At 50.8% G+C, this 16,808-nt stretch overlaps 1 protein-coding gene across 1 annotated transcript; it reads left to right on the forward strand.

The window, feature by feature from the left end:
• Window positions 1–1,765: 1,765 nt before the first annotated feature.
• On the forward strand, window positions 1,766–15,485 carry LOC311199072 (olfactory receptor 14A16-like; the record flags this gene model as incomplete). Its single annotated transcript, XM_084273115.1, has 2 exons — window positions 1,766–2,131; window positions 14,910–15,485. 2 exons carry the CDS (start codon window positions 1,766–1,768, stop codon window positions 15,483–15,485), a joined length of 942 nt encoding a protein of 313 aa, XP_084129241.1.
• Window positions 15,486–16,808: the final 1,323 nt, after the last annotated feature.

Here is a 16,808-nt window from a genome sequence, read left to right on the forward strand (position 1 = left end):
TTGTGCCCCATCAGAGGGACAGGGCAGGACAGCTGTCTTCTCCTGGGCATGGTTGAGAGGTGCCCAGGGCTGTCCTTGCGAGCAGGGTCCTTGTGTCCCAGGGGCTGTGTGCTGGGGCCAGGACTCTGTCAGCACTAAGCCTGCCTGCTGGGCTTTCCACAGGGATATAGACAGCACCTCTGGGTTAAAGCAGTGACCCAGGGAAGGGCAACGTAAGGTCCTTCTGCTGTAAGAAAGTGCTGCCTGGGTCAGCTTTGCTCCCAGCCACAGCTGATCCTTGAGAAATTCCAAAGAGAATATTTCTCCAAAGGGAGAGTCTTTGCTTTGACTTTTCCTCTCCTGTGGGCTGTGCTGAGTGTGGTAGATGAGAACTTATTTCTCCCCTTGAGAATATGCAGTGAAAACTTGATTCTCATGAAGATGTTGGAGCCTGGGCTGAGCCCTGCACACACAGAGGTTCCCTGGGGCAGTGCCCTGACACCAGGAGGGGTCTGCAGAGCAGAGCTGAGCACAGGGCAGTTTGGATGAGGTCTGTGAGCACAGAGCGGGAGGTGAGATGGGCAGAGAGAAGCAGCTGCAGGGACAGCTCCAGGCAGCAGAGACACTGTCAGGGAGGGAGAAGGAGTTACTCCCAGTAATGCCCTGGCAGTGGGGATTTGAGACCTCCCTGACATCCGTCACACTGCAGACTGGTTTCTGTCACCCGGAAGAGACTCTGCAGCCAGAGTTTCAGGGTTTCAAGCTGAGTCTTCTCTTTGTTAGCCTGATGCCCATTGGGGAGAAATACGTGTGCCTCTCTGCCTGTCCCTGTGCTTCCAGCCTTGGCTGGAACATTCCTCGCTGTTTCCCCTCATGACATTGATCCCTTTGTCACACCCTGGGGCTCTGGGCCCATCCATCCTTAGGGCTTACACTCAGCTGACCCTCAATTCAGGACCCCCATCTGTAGGAATGAGGACTTCCTGGGGGCTTCTACTGGGCTGCAGCTGCCTCCCACAATAGCACCACTGTCCCAAGGACTCTTGTGCCCCAGAGAGGAGCCCCATGCAGGAGACATCTCGGCACAGAGGCTGTGGCAATGCCACTCATCACCTGTGTGTGGGCAGCTGCACTGAGCCCTGTGTGTCTCTGGCTGGGAGTGGGGAGCTGAGATCCTCCTTGAGTGGGATGAGAACGCAGGAGGGCTTTGGAGCTCTGCCCTGCAAGACTGGATTCCTCAGCTCTCTGTGGGGTCCAGTTTCTTCTACGGGGAACAGCAGGGTGTGATCACAGAGCGTCCAGCACAGGGCAGCTGAGACCAGGGCTGATGGACAGAGCAGCTCTCCCCACTCTGCACTCAGGAGAAGGTTTCACTGGCACTGAGCAGCAATGTCAGGGAGTTCTGACAGAAGAAACACTGCTCAGTATCAGTCAGGAGAAAATCAAAGCTCCAAAGCTCTGCTCTGCCCACGGGTAAAACTGGAGTGACAGTGCTGAAAAGCTCATTGCTATCCACAGAGGATTTACTGTGAGATCACACCATCCTTATATCGACTCACTGCTGCAAGGCAGGACTGAGTTCTCAAGAGACCACAGCCAACCCTCCTCCCAACAGTGGCACGCTCCAGCCAGCACAAAGAGAAGCTCCCAACAGGGACCTGTCAGAAATCCTCCTGAATACAGAAAGTAAGTGTGAATTGAAAGAGGCTTTCCTAAAGGATGAGATCAGTAAATTGTCACTGCACTTTTTCCTCCTTGGACAGGTCTCCACACTTGATGGCAGCAGATGTCCAACAGCAGCAGCTACATCAGCCAGTTCCTCCTCCTGCCCTTTGCAGACACACGGGAGCTGCAGATCCTGCACTTCTGCCTCTTCCTGGGCATCTACCTGGCTGCCCTCCTGGGCAATGGCCTCATCATCATCACCATATCCTGTGACCACCACCTCCACACCCCCATGTACTTCTTCCTCCTCAACCTCGCTGTTACTGACCTTGGCTGCATCTCCACCACTGTTCCCAAATCCATGGCCAATTCCTTGTGGGACACCAGGGCCATTTCCTACACAGGATGTGTGGCTCAACTCTTTTTCTTTTTATTTTTGCTCTTCACAGAGTACTATATTCTCACTGTCATGGCCTATGACCGCTACGTTGCCATCTGCCACCCCCTGCACTACGGGACCCTCCTGGGCAGCAGAGCTTGTGTCCACATGGCAGCAGCTGCCTGGGCCAGTGGGTTTCTCCATGCTCTGCTGCACACAGCCAGTACATTTTCACTGCCCCTCTGCCATGGCAATGCTGTTGACCAGTTCTTCTGTGAAATCCCCCAGATCCTCAAGCTCTCATGCTCAGATGCCTACCTCAGGGAGATTGCAGTCATTTTGGTTGGTGCTTGTTCTGGTTTTGTCTGTTTTGTGTTCATTGTGGTGTCCTATGTGCAGATCTTCAGGGCTGTGCTGAGGATCCCCTCTGAGCAGGGACGGCACAAAGCCTTTTTCACCTGCCTCCCTCACCTGGCTGTGGTCTCCCTGTTTCTCAGCACTGCTGTGTTTGCCAACCTGAAGCCCCCCTCCATGTCCTCCCTATTTCTGGACCTGGTAGTGTCATTTCTTTACTCAGTGTTTCCACCAGCAATGAACCCCCTCATCTACAGTATGAGGAACCAGGAGCTCAAGGATGCCATGTGGAAACTGAGCACTGGATGTATCTAAGCAGTAAAGAACTGCTCATTTTCTTCTGCATATCACTGGCCATGTAACTGACATTAGGATCAGACTGTATTTAGTAGGGTTTTTTTTTTCTATGGTGTTTAAACTGTAATAACATGGTGCACATTCATCCCATTCCTAATCCAGTATCGAGGTGTCTCTTGTGACCCAGACACTGTGTAATGACAAGCTTTGCTTCCTTTGCGTCATGTTTCACTTGAAAAGTGCACATTTTTTTCTTTAGTTATGTTTCTCCTGGCATTTATAAAAATTTACAAGCACATTGTCATCAGCTGAGTCACTCCACTAATTGTCTGAAATGGCAATGCTTTCCCACCATGACAGAACAGGAATTTCCTGTGTCCTCTGTACCATGGAATCATCCAATCACTGGGGTTGGAAAAGACCTTTAGGGTCATCGAGTCCAACCACAGCCTAACCCAGCCTAGTGCACTTCTAGACCATGTCCTCAAGCACAACATCTACACACATTTCAATACCTCCAGGGATGGTGAGTCCACCACTGCCCTGGGCAGCCTGTTCCAACGCTTCACTACCCTTTCAGTAAAGAAGTTCTTCCTGATATCAAAAATAAATTTCCCCTGGTTCAGTTTGGAAACATTTCCTCTCATCACTTGATACCTGAGCGAAAACACCAACCCCCACCAACATACACCCTCCTTGCAGGAAGTTGTAGAGAGCAGTAGGGTCTCCACTCAACCTCCCTTTCTTAAGACTAAAAAGCCCCAGTTCCATCAGCTGATCCTCAAAGGACTTGTGCTCCAAACTCTTCTCTGTGGAGACCGGCAGTGAGCAACACGCAATTCGAGATGAATTTTAGGTGAAGCCGTTTATTGGTTGAAATCACACAGATAGGAGACTTTTGTTGCTGCAAACGTGGCAAGCTGAAAAACTGCTGATTGGTTACATACCCTGTTTACCCCCTACTGATTGGTTAGAGATTATAACGAGTTCTGATAAACATATCTTATAGCTGAATATCATTAGTTTACCTTTGGTGCCTAAAAACATCCGCACAGTGGCTGTTTTGACCATCTTATTATGGCTGGTTCTGAACATGTTCCGTTACTCCCAAGTTCTTCCCATAACTTCTTCTTGGTTTAGGGCAGTCTGTACCCCTTTCATCAAGGCCACTGTGTGTTGAGACTGTAATTATTAAGTTCCTCTCAGCATGAGCAACTTTTCCTGTTTCATGGGAACAGGAGGATATTATCAGAGCCTAAGTCTTGGGAGAAGAACGCTAGGCCACTAGCAAGCCTGCTGTCTTCCCCTGTTGCCTTTTGTTTAGGCACGGCGACCTGGTTCAGGAATGGCAACGGCGCCACACTCTGGCTGCTCGGTCCATCAGCTCACAGACACCAATGTGGTGGACAGCAAATGGCGTTTATTAGAGAGGGGCACGGGGCTTTATACCCCAGGGCTGTGATGCCACTCCCATCCTCTCACCTTACTGGCTACTTGCTATTGGTTACCTGTGGAGGGGAGGGGTCCTACCTTTCCGTACAGCCCGACATCTTCCGACTGCAAAGCCCTATCTACCGACATTTCCCTCCACCCTATGCCTACTAAAACTACTTACAGTGCGAGTAAGATTTTGGTTGGATTGATCTAGTAATCAGAAAGTAGCATTTAACAACAATATTTACGACGATTCTTTGGAGTATTTTCTGATCCTGCCATCTCCCTAACACCCATTCCCGCGGTCAATGTTCATACAAACCCGTAGACGGCACAACAAACCCTAAAAGTAAAATCACACAGAGACATTGTGGCCCTTTGCCACGGGAGCTGTTTTGCCGTTGTTTGGATTCTGCCATTTTGGGAGTCTCGGATGCAGACAGGATGCTTGCTGACTTGTCGTCCTCCTCGGCCACCTGGGTGTATCGGTCACGGGGGCGCCCGATGATCTGGTCCTGTGGATAAAAACTCACATTTTCCATTAGTTTTATTCCGTAGGTCTGGCTTAATGGACTTAAGAGGACACCAGTTAATTCTGCTGTCTTTTTTAACAGCAGCATACCCTCATCCCGTAAGGACCAACCTCCACCCCTGTTCCCATTCTCCCAGCTCATTCCTGACTGCAACCGGTGGGCCTTCTTCAAGTGCCTGAGTGGCCCAATGTTTTTGGGTAGGACTGTTTACCTCCTCTCCTCTGGGGAACTGATTCAGTGCTAACAGAGCAGTTGCCAACAGGCGTGCTTGGTCTCCTGTAGGAATGGCATTGGTGAAACCCTCTGCCTTTGCTAACACTTCTAATTTAGATTTTACTGTTTGATTCGCTCCCTCGACTATCGCTTGCCCTGTGCTATTATATGGGATGCTGTATGTTAAGGTATTAGCCCATTTCTGAGCAAATGCCCTGACTGTTTTGGAGACAAAGTTTGAGCCATTGTGTGTTTTAATCTGATTAGGGATGCCAAGCCATGCCATGGCAGTCAACCAGTGCTGAATGGTCGCTTTAGAGTCTGCCTTAAGGTGTTGCGTAGCTACAATCACTCTGCTATATGTGTCTACAGTTACTGCTAGCCATGCTCGAGGTTTCAGCAGCTGACAGAGCGTAAAATCTATCTGCCACACCTCAGAGGCCTTGAGGCCTCTGGGATTGACGCCACTGCACCACAGTGGTGATTTCTGGCAGTGAGGGCACGTGGCAACTACGTGTTTCGCGTCCGTGACTGAGATCCCGCATCTCCTTGCTAGCGCTTTAGCTCCTAATGGAGAGACTCATGTAGCTGCTGAGCGTCTCTCAGTGTCCACAACCCTTTTGCAGCGGTGTCTGCTTTGTCATTGCCTGTTTGGAAAAACCCTTTTACCGGGCTGTGGCTGTTGATGTGGATGACTGATATGGTGCCCTTTCGAGAAGAAAGCCCTTCTTCTAGCATTAAGGCTATTGCAGATGTTGACACACCAGGCCCTGACATGGCTAAGCAAGGCCTGGCTGCAAACATTGAGTCAGTCACTATGTTGAGGTGCTCTGTTGGAAACAGCTCACACACCAGCACGATGGCCATTGCTTCTAGCTGCTGCACTGAAAGCCAACAGTCAGTCATTTCAACACAGTGCCATTTTTCTTCTGCTTGCCATACTGCAGCCGCTGTTGATGTTGCTGAGGATGCATCTGTAAAGACTGTTGGTCCTTGTTGGGGTCGGTCCAGGACCTTTTGTGGAAGGTCGATGTTGATAACCGTCAGCATCTGAGTCCATGGGGGCTTTGCAGCGTACCCGATTTCTCCGCCAAAAAACTGGAGTTAGTAGATGGTTCTATGTGACCTCGTTGTAGTTCGCGGTCGACTAGCTCGAGAAGCGCATCCATTCGAGGCTTTGGCAGGGGCCACTGTTCGACCCACACAGGGTCGGATGATTTCCATGTTAGCTTAATTGGTGGGAGTGGGTATACTGCAGTGGCCCTTACAATAAATTTGTTACCCTGGCTTTCAATAGGGCTAAAGCCTCCCTTCCCAGCAAGGGTGGGACTCCTGATTTGACATATGGAAAGAGGGTGATGGTTTTTTCTGGTCCCTTTTCAGTATGGAGTGTGATTGCTATCAATTGAGCGCTCTTTCTGCCTTTGGTTAGTCCCCCAACCCCGCCCATCATGGGGGCATTTTCCAGTTTCCAATGTGGGGGCCATTCCATTTCGGGGATGACAGTGATGTCTGCTCCGGTATCAATTAAAAAGGGAACACTGATGGTGGTGTCATTTAAAGTATTGTAAAGGGAGCAAACTCTCCACACCACCGGCGGCTCATCACATTTTACAGCTAGGACCACCCTGGGGTCCCGTCCCCGGAGAGTAGTCCCTGCTGTCCCTCAGGCAAAGGTAGGTCTGCCTGCAGTGTTGGTTGGACTATATAATTGGTCGCTTCTTGAGGGGGCAACAAGTTCAGAATCGCCTTGCCCCATTTTTGGCTGATATAATTGGGCCGCCTCGTATCCCACTCGGGAGAGAACTTGGTGCGGCCCGAAAGTCCCCTCCATTTGAATTTTCCCTGATTGTTACCTGCACAATACTTGGCAAAATGTCCCCTCCTCCCACAAGCACAACACGGTCCCTTGGGCCGAGTTTGGCGCGGGGGGAGCGCTATTGGCAGATTTCCAGACTGAGGGCAATTTCTCCCAATGTGGCCTGTCTGACCACATTTAAAACACACCACTGCATTGGCTACTAGGGCGTGAACAGCTGTCTGGGTTGGAACTAAATGTTCTTCCCTTGAGACGTGCTTAATCATGTCTGCAATATTTGACCCTGCTGGTAGTGATCAGAGAATTTCTTTGGTTGCCGAATTACACTGCTGACGTAAGCATTCTGCTACGACCGGGCCTTTTGCTTGTGGAGGCAGCGCTGACGAGTCTACTGCTGCTTGGAGGCGATCCACAAATTGTGTGAAGCTTTCGCTTTCACTCTGCTTTATTGTGGCCCATGGCGATGGCTTAGCGATGGCTCTAGAGACTGTGCTAATAGCTTCTCTGGCCGCGCAAGTAGTTGCCGTGACCTCAGGGGCCAGTAAGCCCTGTGCTTGTGCCTGAGGGGTAAGCATTGCTGGATCTGTACCCATTAGCCGCTGCAGGCTAGAGCCACACAGAGCATGATTATCCCCAACTGCTTGGGCCAGTAGCCTCGCACAGTTCTCCTCCCATTCTTGTTTAAAAACGATCATTCCTGCCCCATCAAAAATCAGTCTACAAGTTTGCTTTATATCAAAGGGAAGTAGGACATCTCCTGCAAAAACCTCGTCTAAGAGGGTGGAGACCATGCCAGAATTAAGCCCCTTATCCGCAATTGCTGTAATGATCGCTTGTATATCCTTAGGGTTTATTGGAGAGTGAGCCCTCTGTCTCCCAGGCATCACCCGGACCGGGAACGCTGACGCGGCTGATGGTGCCCAGTCGGCACACGCAATTTCTATTTTTTTCCAATCCATAAGAGGAATGTCTCCCACTAGTGATTCTTTTTTATTTTAGATGCGAATATTTTGGCATATGATTTTGTCTATCCTCATTTCCTCCTCTGAGTCGGAATCGGTTGTGAGCTGCTCACCCTGACTAGTGTCCGAGTCAGAGCCGGAACTTGACTGACTGGCCATTTCCGGTGATACCCTTCTTTTTGTCAGGCTCCGACCCCACCCACCTGCTTTGTGGGTGGATCCTCGTTCCCTCCCCCTCGACCCGCCCCTTTTCTTGAGCGGGTTCTGATTGGCTCTCCGCCTGTCGCTCTTGTTCTTGTCCCTTCCTTCTCTATCTCTACTGCCCTTCTCTTCCCCTTCCTTGTCACGTGATCCAGGCAGCTCTGGAATTTCCTCCCTTTTCGTGCCAAAAGTATGCTTTCCCTGCCCTTCTCTGCTGTCGGCGCCATCTTTGGGCATATAGGGAGGTGGCTCTGAGCAGACTTGATGAGATTCTGATATCTTAGTGGCAGCCCTGGCCTCCTCGGCTAGCCCACCCCAGAAAGATTTCGCTCGCTCCTGCTCCTCCGTAAGAGATTTAGCTTGCTCCTGCCCCGCCGCAAAAGTTTTAGCTCGGTCCTGACCCTCCGTGTTCAGATCGGGGTTCGGGGATGGAGGAGGCTTATCGCCCTCTTGATCTTCGGGCTCGGCAGGCTTATCACCGTCTGGGGGCTGCAAAGTTTGTGTGGCCACCCCAATTCCCAATTTTGGGGTGACCAACAAGCATTCTTTCGCCTCCCTCCAAGTGTCCTGCTCTTGTATCGCTTCCCTGAGGGCCTGCATGACCCTCCCCCACGATTTCAGATTTTTTCCACTGCCGGAGGACATAGTTTCCTCGGCTAAAACTTTAGTACATTTATCCCACATGTCAGGATGGAGAATGGTTGGTTGATGACCCTGATTTTTACTAATCTCTCAAAGGTGAGAGTAAAATCTTTAGGCTTACACTCAATACCCCACTGCTTATGCAATTCCAATATGACCTTCACAAGGGCTTCCATCCTCCTTGCAGGTTCGAGGGCGTCCCCTCCGCCGGGCTGGTCCTGCCGCTCCGGCCGCCGTTCACCTGACGCAGGCGAGTCTCCCGGGTTTCCGGCACCACTTGTTGCCTTTTGTTTAGGCGTGGCGACCTGGTTGAGGAACGGCAACGGCGCCACACTCTGGCTGCTCGGTCCATCAGCTCACAGACACCAATGTGGTGGACAGCAAATGGCGTTTATTAGAGAGGGGCACAGGGCTTTATACCCCAGGGATCGGATGTCACTTCCGTCCGCTTACCTCACCGGCTACCTACTATTGGTTACCTAAGGAGAGGGGGGGGTTCCTACCTTTCTGTACAGCCTGAAATCTTCCGACCACAAGGCCCTATCTACCAACAGGTGTGATATCCCATGGTGTGGAGAATAGCACCAGCCAACTCGGCTCACCAGTGCTGGCTCCTTGGGGAGGTTAACTCTGTCCTGGACAGGACCTGGACATTCTCAACCCCTGATTCCACACCATCTAGACCATGACCAGATCTTACATTTTCCGTTAATTTGGGAGGTTCATAACATCATTTATCTATTATTTAGACCTTTTGCCATGGTCCGATTTTGTTATACACCAACAATTTAGGGGCTATCCTCACCTAAATTTAAATCCCCTTTGGGTACACACTGGACTTCCCCATTCTTTTGCATCACCCATCAAGTGCACACAGGTCACTGAGTGAAAGCAATCCCACAGATGGGTTTGCCTTTGTCTGAAGCAGGAACAACCCAGAGTGTCTTCCCCAACAGATTTTTCGTGCACATGACAGGGACTTTATCCCCTTCTACAGTCTGTGGGAGTTTGGAGTGGGCAGGGCCAGCTCGATTGGCAAGATCCCCTGGAATTAACTAACCAGGTAGCCCAGGCTAAATCCCTATTGCAGTTATTTAGGGTTCCACCACCCATTGCTTTTAGTGTAGTTTTTAACAGTCCATTGTACCTCAATTTTTCTGGAGACTGGTGCATGGTAGTGGATATGATATCCTCATTCAATGCCATGTTATTTGGCCAGGGTTTCTGTGAGAGTGTTCTGGAAATCCCATTGTCCAATGCAAATCTTTCTGGAGTTCTATGTCACCAGAGGACTTGCTTCTCAAGATACAGGATGGTGTTCTAGGCATTGGCATGGAAGACATACTATGTTCCTAGCCAGCCACTGGTTGCTTCTACCACTGTGAGCACACACCGCTTGCCTTGGCGTGTCTGCAGGAGAGTGATGTAATCAATCTGCCAGATCTCTCCATACTTGTATTTAAGCCGTCGTCCTCTATACCACAGAGGTTTGGCTTGAGTGATGGAGGCACATGTGTCACATTCATGGATGACCTGTGAGATTATGTCCATGGTCAAATCCACCCCTCGATCACGAGCCCATCTGTATGTGGCATCTCTTCCTTGATGGCCGGAGGTGTCATGGGCCCAGTGAGCTATAAAGAATTTGCCCTTACATTGCCAGTCAAGGTCTACTTGAGTCACTTCAGTCTTAGCAGCCTGGTTGACCTTCTGGTTGTTTAGATGTTCTTCATTAGCTCAGCTCTTGGGTACGTGGGCATCTACATGACATACTTTTACTGTTAGGCTCTCTAGCTGGGCAGAGATGTCTTGCCACAATGGAGCAATTTAATGAAGAAGATGATCAGTTGGTTGCTGCTTAGAAACATTCAGTCCCATTTCCACACAGCCTCCTTGAGCTCCTGGTTCCTCACGCTGTAGATGAGGGGGTTCACTGCTGGTGGAAACACCGAGTAAAAATATACCTCTACCAGGTTAAGTGGTCTGTGGAGACAGGACAGGGGGCAATGGCTTCAAGTTGGAGCATAGGAGGTTCAACACCAGAATGCAGAAGAAATATTTACAGTGAGGGCGACAGAGCCCTGGGACAGGCTGCCTAGGGGGGTTGTGGAATCTCCTTCTCTGGAGATATTCAAGACCTCTCTGGATGCTGACCTGTTTGATCTGGCCTAGGGAGCTGCTTTGGCAGGGGGTGTTGGACTGGATGATTCCTGGAGATCCCATCCAACCCCTGTGATTCTGTGTACCTGTAAATCTGTATATAGGGAGGATATCAAGAGGGGCTTCAGGTAGGCAAACATGTCAGTGCTGACAAACCAGGAGTCTACTCCCATGTAAGGAAAGTATAGTGAAAAGGCTTTGTGCCGTCCCTGCTGCAAGGGGATCCTCAGCACAGCCCTGAAGATCTGCACATAGGACACCACAATGAACACAAAACACCCAAAACCCAAACACGCTCAGATCACAATTTCCCTGAGCGAGGCCCATGGTAAGAGAGCTTGAGGATCTGGGGGATTTCACAGAAGAACTGGTCAGCAGCATTGCCATGGCAGAGAGGGAGTGAAAATACATTGCCTGTGACAATATACTTAATATGGAATGAAAAATTATCTGCTGTTTTTTGCTGTCAGAGAAAGGAGTGAGAAAGTGTAAGGAACTTTGCAGACAACAAGGTCAGTAAAGTTGGGGGAGAAGCTCCTCCAAGCCCTGTGGTGAATGAGGCTGTTCCCCCACAGCCCATGCTGGATGATGTGGAACAGTGATTCTACATGCAGCCATAGAGGTCCCCACACTCGAGCCAGTGCAGGGTGCAGACACTGAAGGAGGCTTTGACCTCATAGGAAGCCTGTGCTGGAGCAGGTTTGTTGGCAGGGCTGTGGAGGACCCAGGCTGGAGCAGTCTGTTGCTGAAGGACAAAATGCCCCATTATAGTGACCCGCTCTGGAGTAGCTGGTGCTGATCTGAAGCTATGTGGGAAGTACTTATGTTGGAGGAGTTCATGGAGGACTGTCTCCTGTGGGTGAGACCCAATGCTGGAGCAAGGGGAGACTGTGAGGAGTCTTCCCCATGATGAGGAAAAAGCAGCTGAAACAATGTGTGATGAACTGACCCCAACCCCCAATCCCTATCCCCCTGTGCCACTCAATCAGAGGAAGGAGAGAACTGGATTGGTTTATTGTTGTGTTAAGTTTATTCTACCAGCTTCCACCTTTGAAACCATTAAATGTAGAGAAATACCTCCCAATCAAAATGTGTGTGGGCTGAAAAAGGTTTTGGACACCTCCCCAGCATGGGGATTAGAAGAATCAGTAACCTTGGGGTTCAAGGCTTTCCCATTGAATGGAGGGGTCCTAGCCCTGCGTGACATCACTTTGCAACTCTATCAGCATCAAGTTTCACAAATGCTCCATACCCAGCAACAACACCCAAACAACATCTGCGAGGGATCAAGGATCTTACTGGCCTGAAAACTCCCTCACTAGGAACCTTGAGGCTCAGGGCTTTCCTAGCCAAGGGAATGGTTGTAACAGTGTCTGACATCATTTTCAAACTCTACCCGCGCTTGACCTTTTGTTACATCTTCTCTTCCCTGTGCAGCTGAGGAGGGGGAGTGACAGAGCAGCTTTGGTGAGCACCACACATTCAACAAGGTATGGAAAAGGAACAAATCCATGGGCATGTGGAGTCAATGGTCATAGGCTACAGTAATGATCATTAAACTCTTGTCCAGGAGAGCAGCCCAGGAAGAGCCAGAAGTGCAGGAGCTGCAGCTCCTGTGTGTCTGCAAAGGACAGGAGGAGGAACGGGCTGATGGAGCTGCTGTTGGATATCTGCTGCCTCTGGGTATGGGAAAGTGTTGCAGAAGTAAAAGACAGGAGTGAGGAGAGATTTCTGACAAGGAAAACTAAACTCTTGATTTGTCTCACAAACTCCCAGGTGTGCATGAGGAGCAGAAGCCTCTCCCATGGGCTCCCAAAGAGTCATTCCTGGTCTTCAGTTATGGGTACCGGCGAATGGGGGTGACACACAGTTTCCATCAGATCAAGTCCACTGTCATGGAGAAGGGGATCTTGGAAACTTGCCTCTGCCCCCAGTAATTCCCATGGGAGCTGGGAACAGCAGCTCCATGGCAGAAGGTGTGATTTTTTTGCATAGAAACTGAGGCAAGAGGAATACAAGCTGCAATGGATTTGTGGAAGTCAAAGGTCAGAGCTGCATCCCCTTCCAGCCCCAGGGCTGCAAAGCAAGGATAAGGGGTCTGGAGTGACTCTCACAGGTGGAAAGAGTCACCTCCCTGTCCCTGCCGGGGGTTCCTGTCTCATGGGGAGACACAGAAAGGTGATTGTCTGGTTTGGTCAGGAGAAAGGACTCTGATGGACAGAAGGATTTCTCCCCAGCCAAGGGAGGGAAAGGCAATAAAGACTCAGTGTCTTTCCCAGTTAGTTACTTGGAGCTCCAGGGACACCTCACAGGAGACTCTGGGGAATGGAGTATGTGACGTATTCACCTGCTCCTCTGCTGTGAGCTGGGCTGGGCTCCTGGGATGGAGGGAGCTCACTGCAACCCAGCAGCCCTGACAAGATACAGCTCTGCCCAGGAGCAGCTCCTCTGCCAAGCACACAGGGCTGGGGACACTGCCTGTAGGCACTGAGGGGAGACCTGTGAGGCTGAGAGAGCTGATGGATGCTGAGAGCTCACTGGAGGAGAAATCTCCACAGCACTCTGCCTGGTATGTCTGTGGGTGCAGGGCAATGCAGGTTCAGTCCCTGCATGGGAACATGGGGCAGTGTGTGTGGTCTTTGAGGAGGACAGGTTCTCTGTAGGACCAGCAAGTGCTGCCTGGAAGGGATGCCCTTCTGCCCCATCAGAGGGAGTGGGCAGGACAGCTGTCTTCTCCTGGCCATGGTTGAAAAGGTGTGAAGCAGTGTGTGCACCCAGGGCTGCCCAGGGCTTTCCCTGTGCCACGAGGGCTCTGTGTTGGGGTAGAGAACCTGCTCCTACCAGGGTCAGCACTCAGCCTGCCTGGTGGGCTTCCATCCACGTTGGTGCACAAAGAAGCTCTGGGTGGCAGGTGTGACCCATGGAAGGACAGCGTAGGGTCCTTCTGCTGTCAAAGTGTGCTCCGTAGGTCAGGTGTGCTCCCAGCTCCAACGGATCCCTGGCAACTTCCCAGGCACTTTTCAAGAACACCAAGGATGCATTTTCCACTCCGGGTGAAGGGACTTTGCTTTGAATTTTCTCTCTTGTGGACTGGGTGGGGAGTGGGAGCTGAGCTTTTCTTTGTAACTATGCAGAAGGCAGTGCAAACTCATTGGTCATTAGGACTTGTCAGAGCATCTCCAGTGCCCTGATGCGTGGAGGGATCTCCAGAGCAAAGCTGAGCACAGGGTAGTTTGAATGAGATCTGTGAGCACAGAGCAGGAGGTGACATGGACAAAGAGAAGCAGTTCCAGGGACAGGTCCAGGCAGCAGAGTCATTGTCAGGGAGGGAGAGGCAGCTGCTTCCAGAAATGCCATGGCAGTGGGGATTTGGTAAATCTCTGATATCCCACGCAGTGCCAACACTGATGTTCTACAGGGAACAACAGGGTGTGATCACAGAGAACCCAGCACTGGGTAGCTGAGACCAGGGCTGATGGACAGAGCAGCTGTCCCCACTCTGCACTCAGGGGAAGGTTTCACTGGCACTGCAGCAGCAATGTCAGGGAGTTCTGACAGAAGAAACACTCCTCCACAGCTCTGCTCTGCCCTCAGGTGAAACTGGAATGACAGTGCTGAAAAGCTCATTCTTATCCAACAGAGGATTTAGTCTGAGATCACATCATCCTTCTATTTACTGACTGCTGCCAGGCAGGACTGAGTTCTCGAGAGCCACAGCTGAGCCTCCTCCCAGCAGTGGCACGCTCAAAGCAGCACAACGCAGACCTCCCAGAAGGGACCAACCAAAAGTCTTCCTGGATACAAAGAAGCAGTGTTAAATGGAAGAGAATTTCCTGAAAAAAAAAAGATAAGTAAATTGTCACTGCACATGTTCCTCGTTGACAGGTCTCCACACTTGATAGCAGCAGATGTCCAACAGCAGCTCCATCAGCCAGTTCCTCCTCCTGGGCTTTGCAGACACACGGGAGCTGCAGCTCCTGCACTTCTGCCTCTTCCTGGGCATCTACCTGGCTGCTCTCCTCATCAATGGCCTCATCATCATCACCATAGCCTGTGACCACCACCTCCACACCCCCATGTACTTCTTTCTCCTCAACCTCTCTGTTTCTGACCTTGGCTGCATCTCCACCACTGTTCCCAAATCCATGGCCAATTCCTTGTGGGGCACCAGGGCCATTTCCTACACAGGATGTCTGGCTCAAATATTTTTCTTTTTCTTTTTGATTTTCACAGAGTTCTGTCTTCTCACTGTCATGTCCTATGACCGGTACGTTGCCATCTGCCACCCCCTGCACTACGGGACCCTCCTGGGCAGCAGAGCTTGTGTCCACATGGCAGCAGCTGCCTGGGCCAGTGGGTTTCTCAGTGCTGTGGTGCACACAGCCAGTACATTGTCACTGCCCCTCTGCCACGGCAATGCTATTGACCAGTTCTTCTGTGAAATCCCCCAGATCCTCAAGCTCTCATGCTCAGATGCCTACCTCAGGGAAATTGGACTCATTGTGGTCACTGCCTGCTTATCTTTTGGGTGTTTTGTGTTCATTGTGGTGTCCTATGTGCAGATCTTCAGGGCTGTGCTGAGGATCCCCTCGCAGCAGGGACGGCACAAAGCCTTTTCCACCTGCCTCCCTCACCTGGCTGTGGTCTCCCTGTTTGTGAGCACTGGCGTGTTTGCCTACCTGAAGCCCCCCTCCATCTCCTCCCTAATTCTGGACCTGGTATTGGCATTTCTTTACTCAGTGGTCCCACCAGCAGTGAACCCTCTCATCTACAGCATGAGGAACCAGGAGCTCAAGGATGCCGTGTGGAAACTGATGACTGGATGTTTCTCAGAAACAACCAGTTGATCATCTTCTTCTGTGTTGATAAGTAATCTTTACATATATATGAATAAAACTGTTCTGGGTAAGAATCTCCTCTGAAAGCTGACCACCTTCACACACTGCTTGGCCGTAGCAGGCAGCTGAGCAGAGAGATTTCATGGTTATTAAACTGCATCAAGTTTAACTGCTGTTTGTTGTCAGAGAAATCTGTCTGTGCCTGTCAGCACAGATGATGGGAGGAAAAGTGTTGGGAGTCCCAAGAGGCCAGCGTGGGAACTGCTGGGCTTGGGGAAGAGCAAGGTTCTCCAGACAGGGTTGGATCTCCAGACACTGCTTTTCCTGCCAGTCCAGATACCCATCACAGAATGCTGCTGTCACTTCTTCTGTCAGCTGAGCCATGACAGAAAATACCCGTGACTGAAAGAAGGTCCTTCATGAAAATTCCTTTGAAATCTTCATCAATAAGGACCTAATTAAAATCCAAGTAATTGTAGAAGTATTGATCTTTTTAATGAAAGTGACTGGAAGAGATATGCTTGTAAGGGCTTTCTGGATGATTATGAGCCCCACAGTGTCGTTTCTTCTGAGTCCACAGGCCTCAGCTACAAAGAAGAGAGTGAAGAAACCTCTCAAGAAGTTAAGTCAGGAGTAATGCCCAAAGCACCTTGAAGCATTAACAGGCCCCACTGGGAGCCATTACTGACAAAGCCTCCCCATGGGCTCCTTAGAGCAGACAACTCAAGGCCATGAGGACAAACCCAGGCAAAGCACAGGCAGCTCTGATGCTGAGGACACCCTGGCTTGGTCAGATGAAGCAGAAATGCCAAGCGGTGACCCCCAGTCCCTGGGCAGGGAGATCCTGACCCTCACCTCTGAGACTTCTTGTCAGGGACCTCAGCCATAGCCAAGGGGGCAAAGACCTCATTTCTATCAGGCCCTTTCAGCCTCATCAGCACCCTTGGCCATCTGCACCACAGCCCATCCCACACTGCCCCACGCCTCTGCCTGTTTCCCTTCAGGCTGCTGGCACCATATGCCCTTCCCCACCTTGATCTCACCCCGTGATCTCCCAGCCTGTACTGCTGTGTCTCCCTCCTCTCCACCTGTTCCCACAAACACAAAGCCACCAGCTCATCCACACTTCCTCTGGGTGACTTCTTGCACCACAGCACTGGCCTCAGAGTGACATTTCTTTATCCTCACAGCCACTCTGACCTTCAAAGCAGCAGTATTGCTGAATTTCCTTTCCTATCTTCTTTCCACATAGCACAAAGAGGGTTTCCCTAAGTCTCCCCTTCCCAAGGCTAAAGAAGCTTTGTCTCTCAGCCTCTCCACATGAGACCTCTA

The sequence above is a fragment of the Gallinula chloropus genome, assembly GCF_964237585.1.
Source record: "Gallinula chloropus genome assembly, chromosome: 19".
NCBI classification, from domain to species: Eukaryota; Metazoa; Chordata; class Aves; order Gruiformes; family Rallidae; genus Gallinula; species Gallinula chloropus.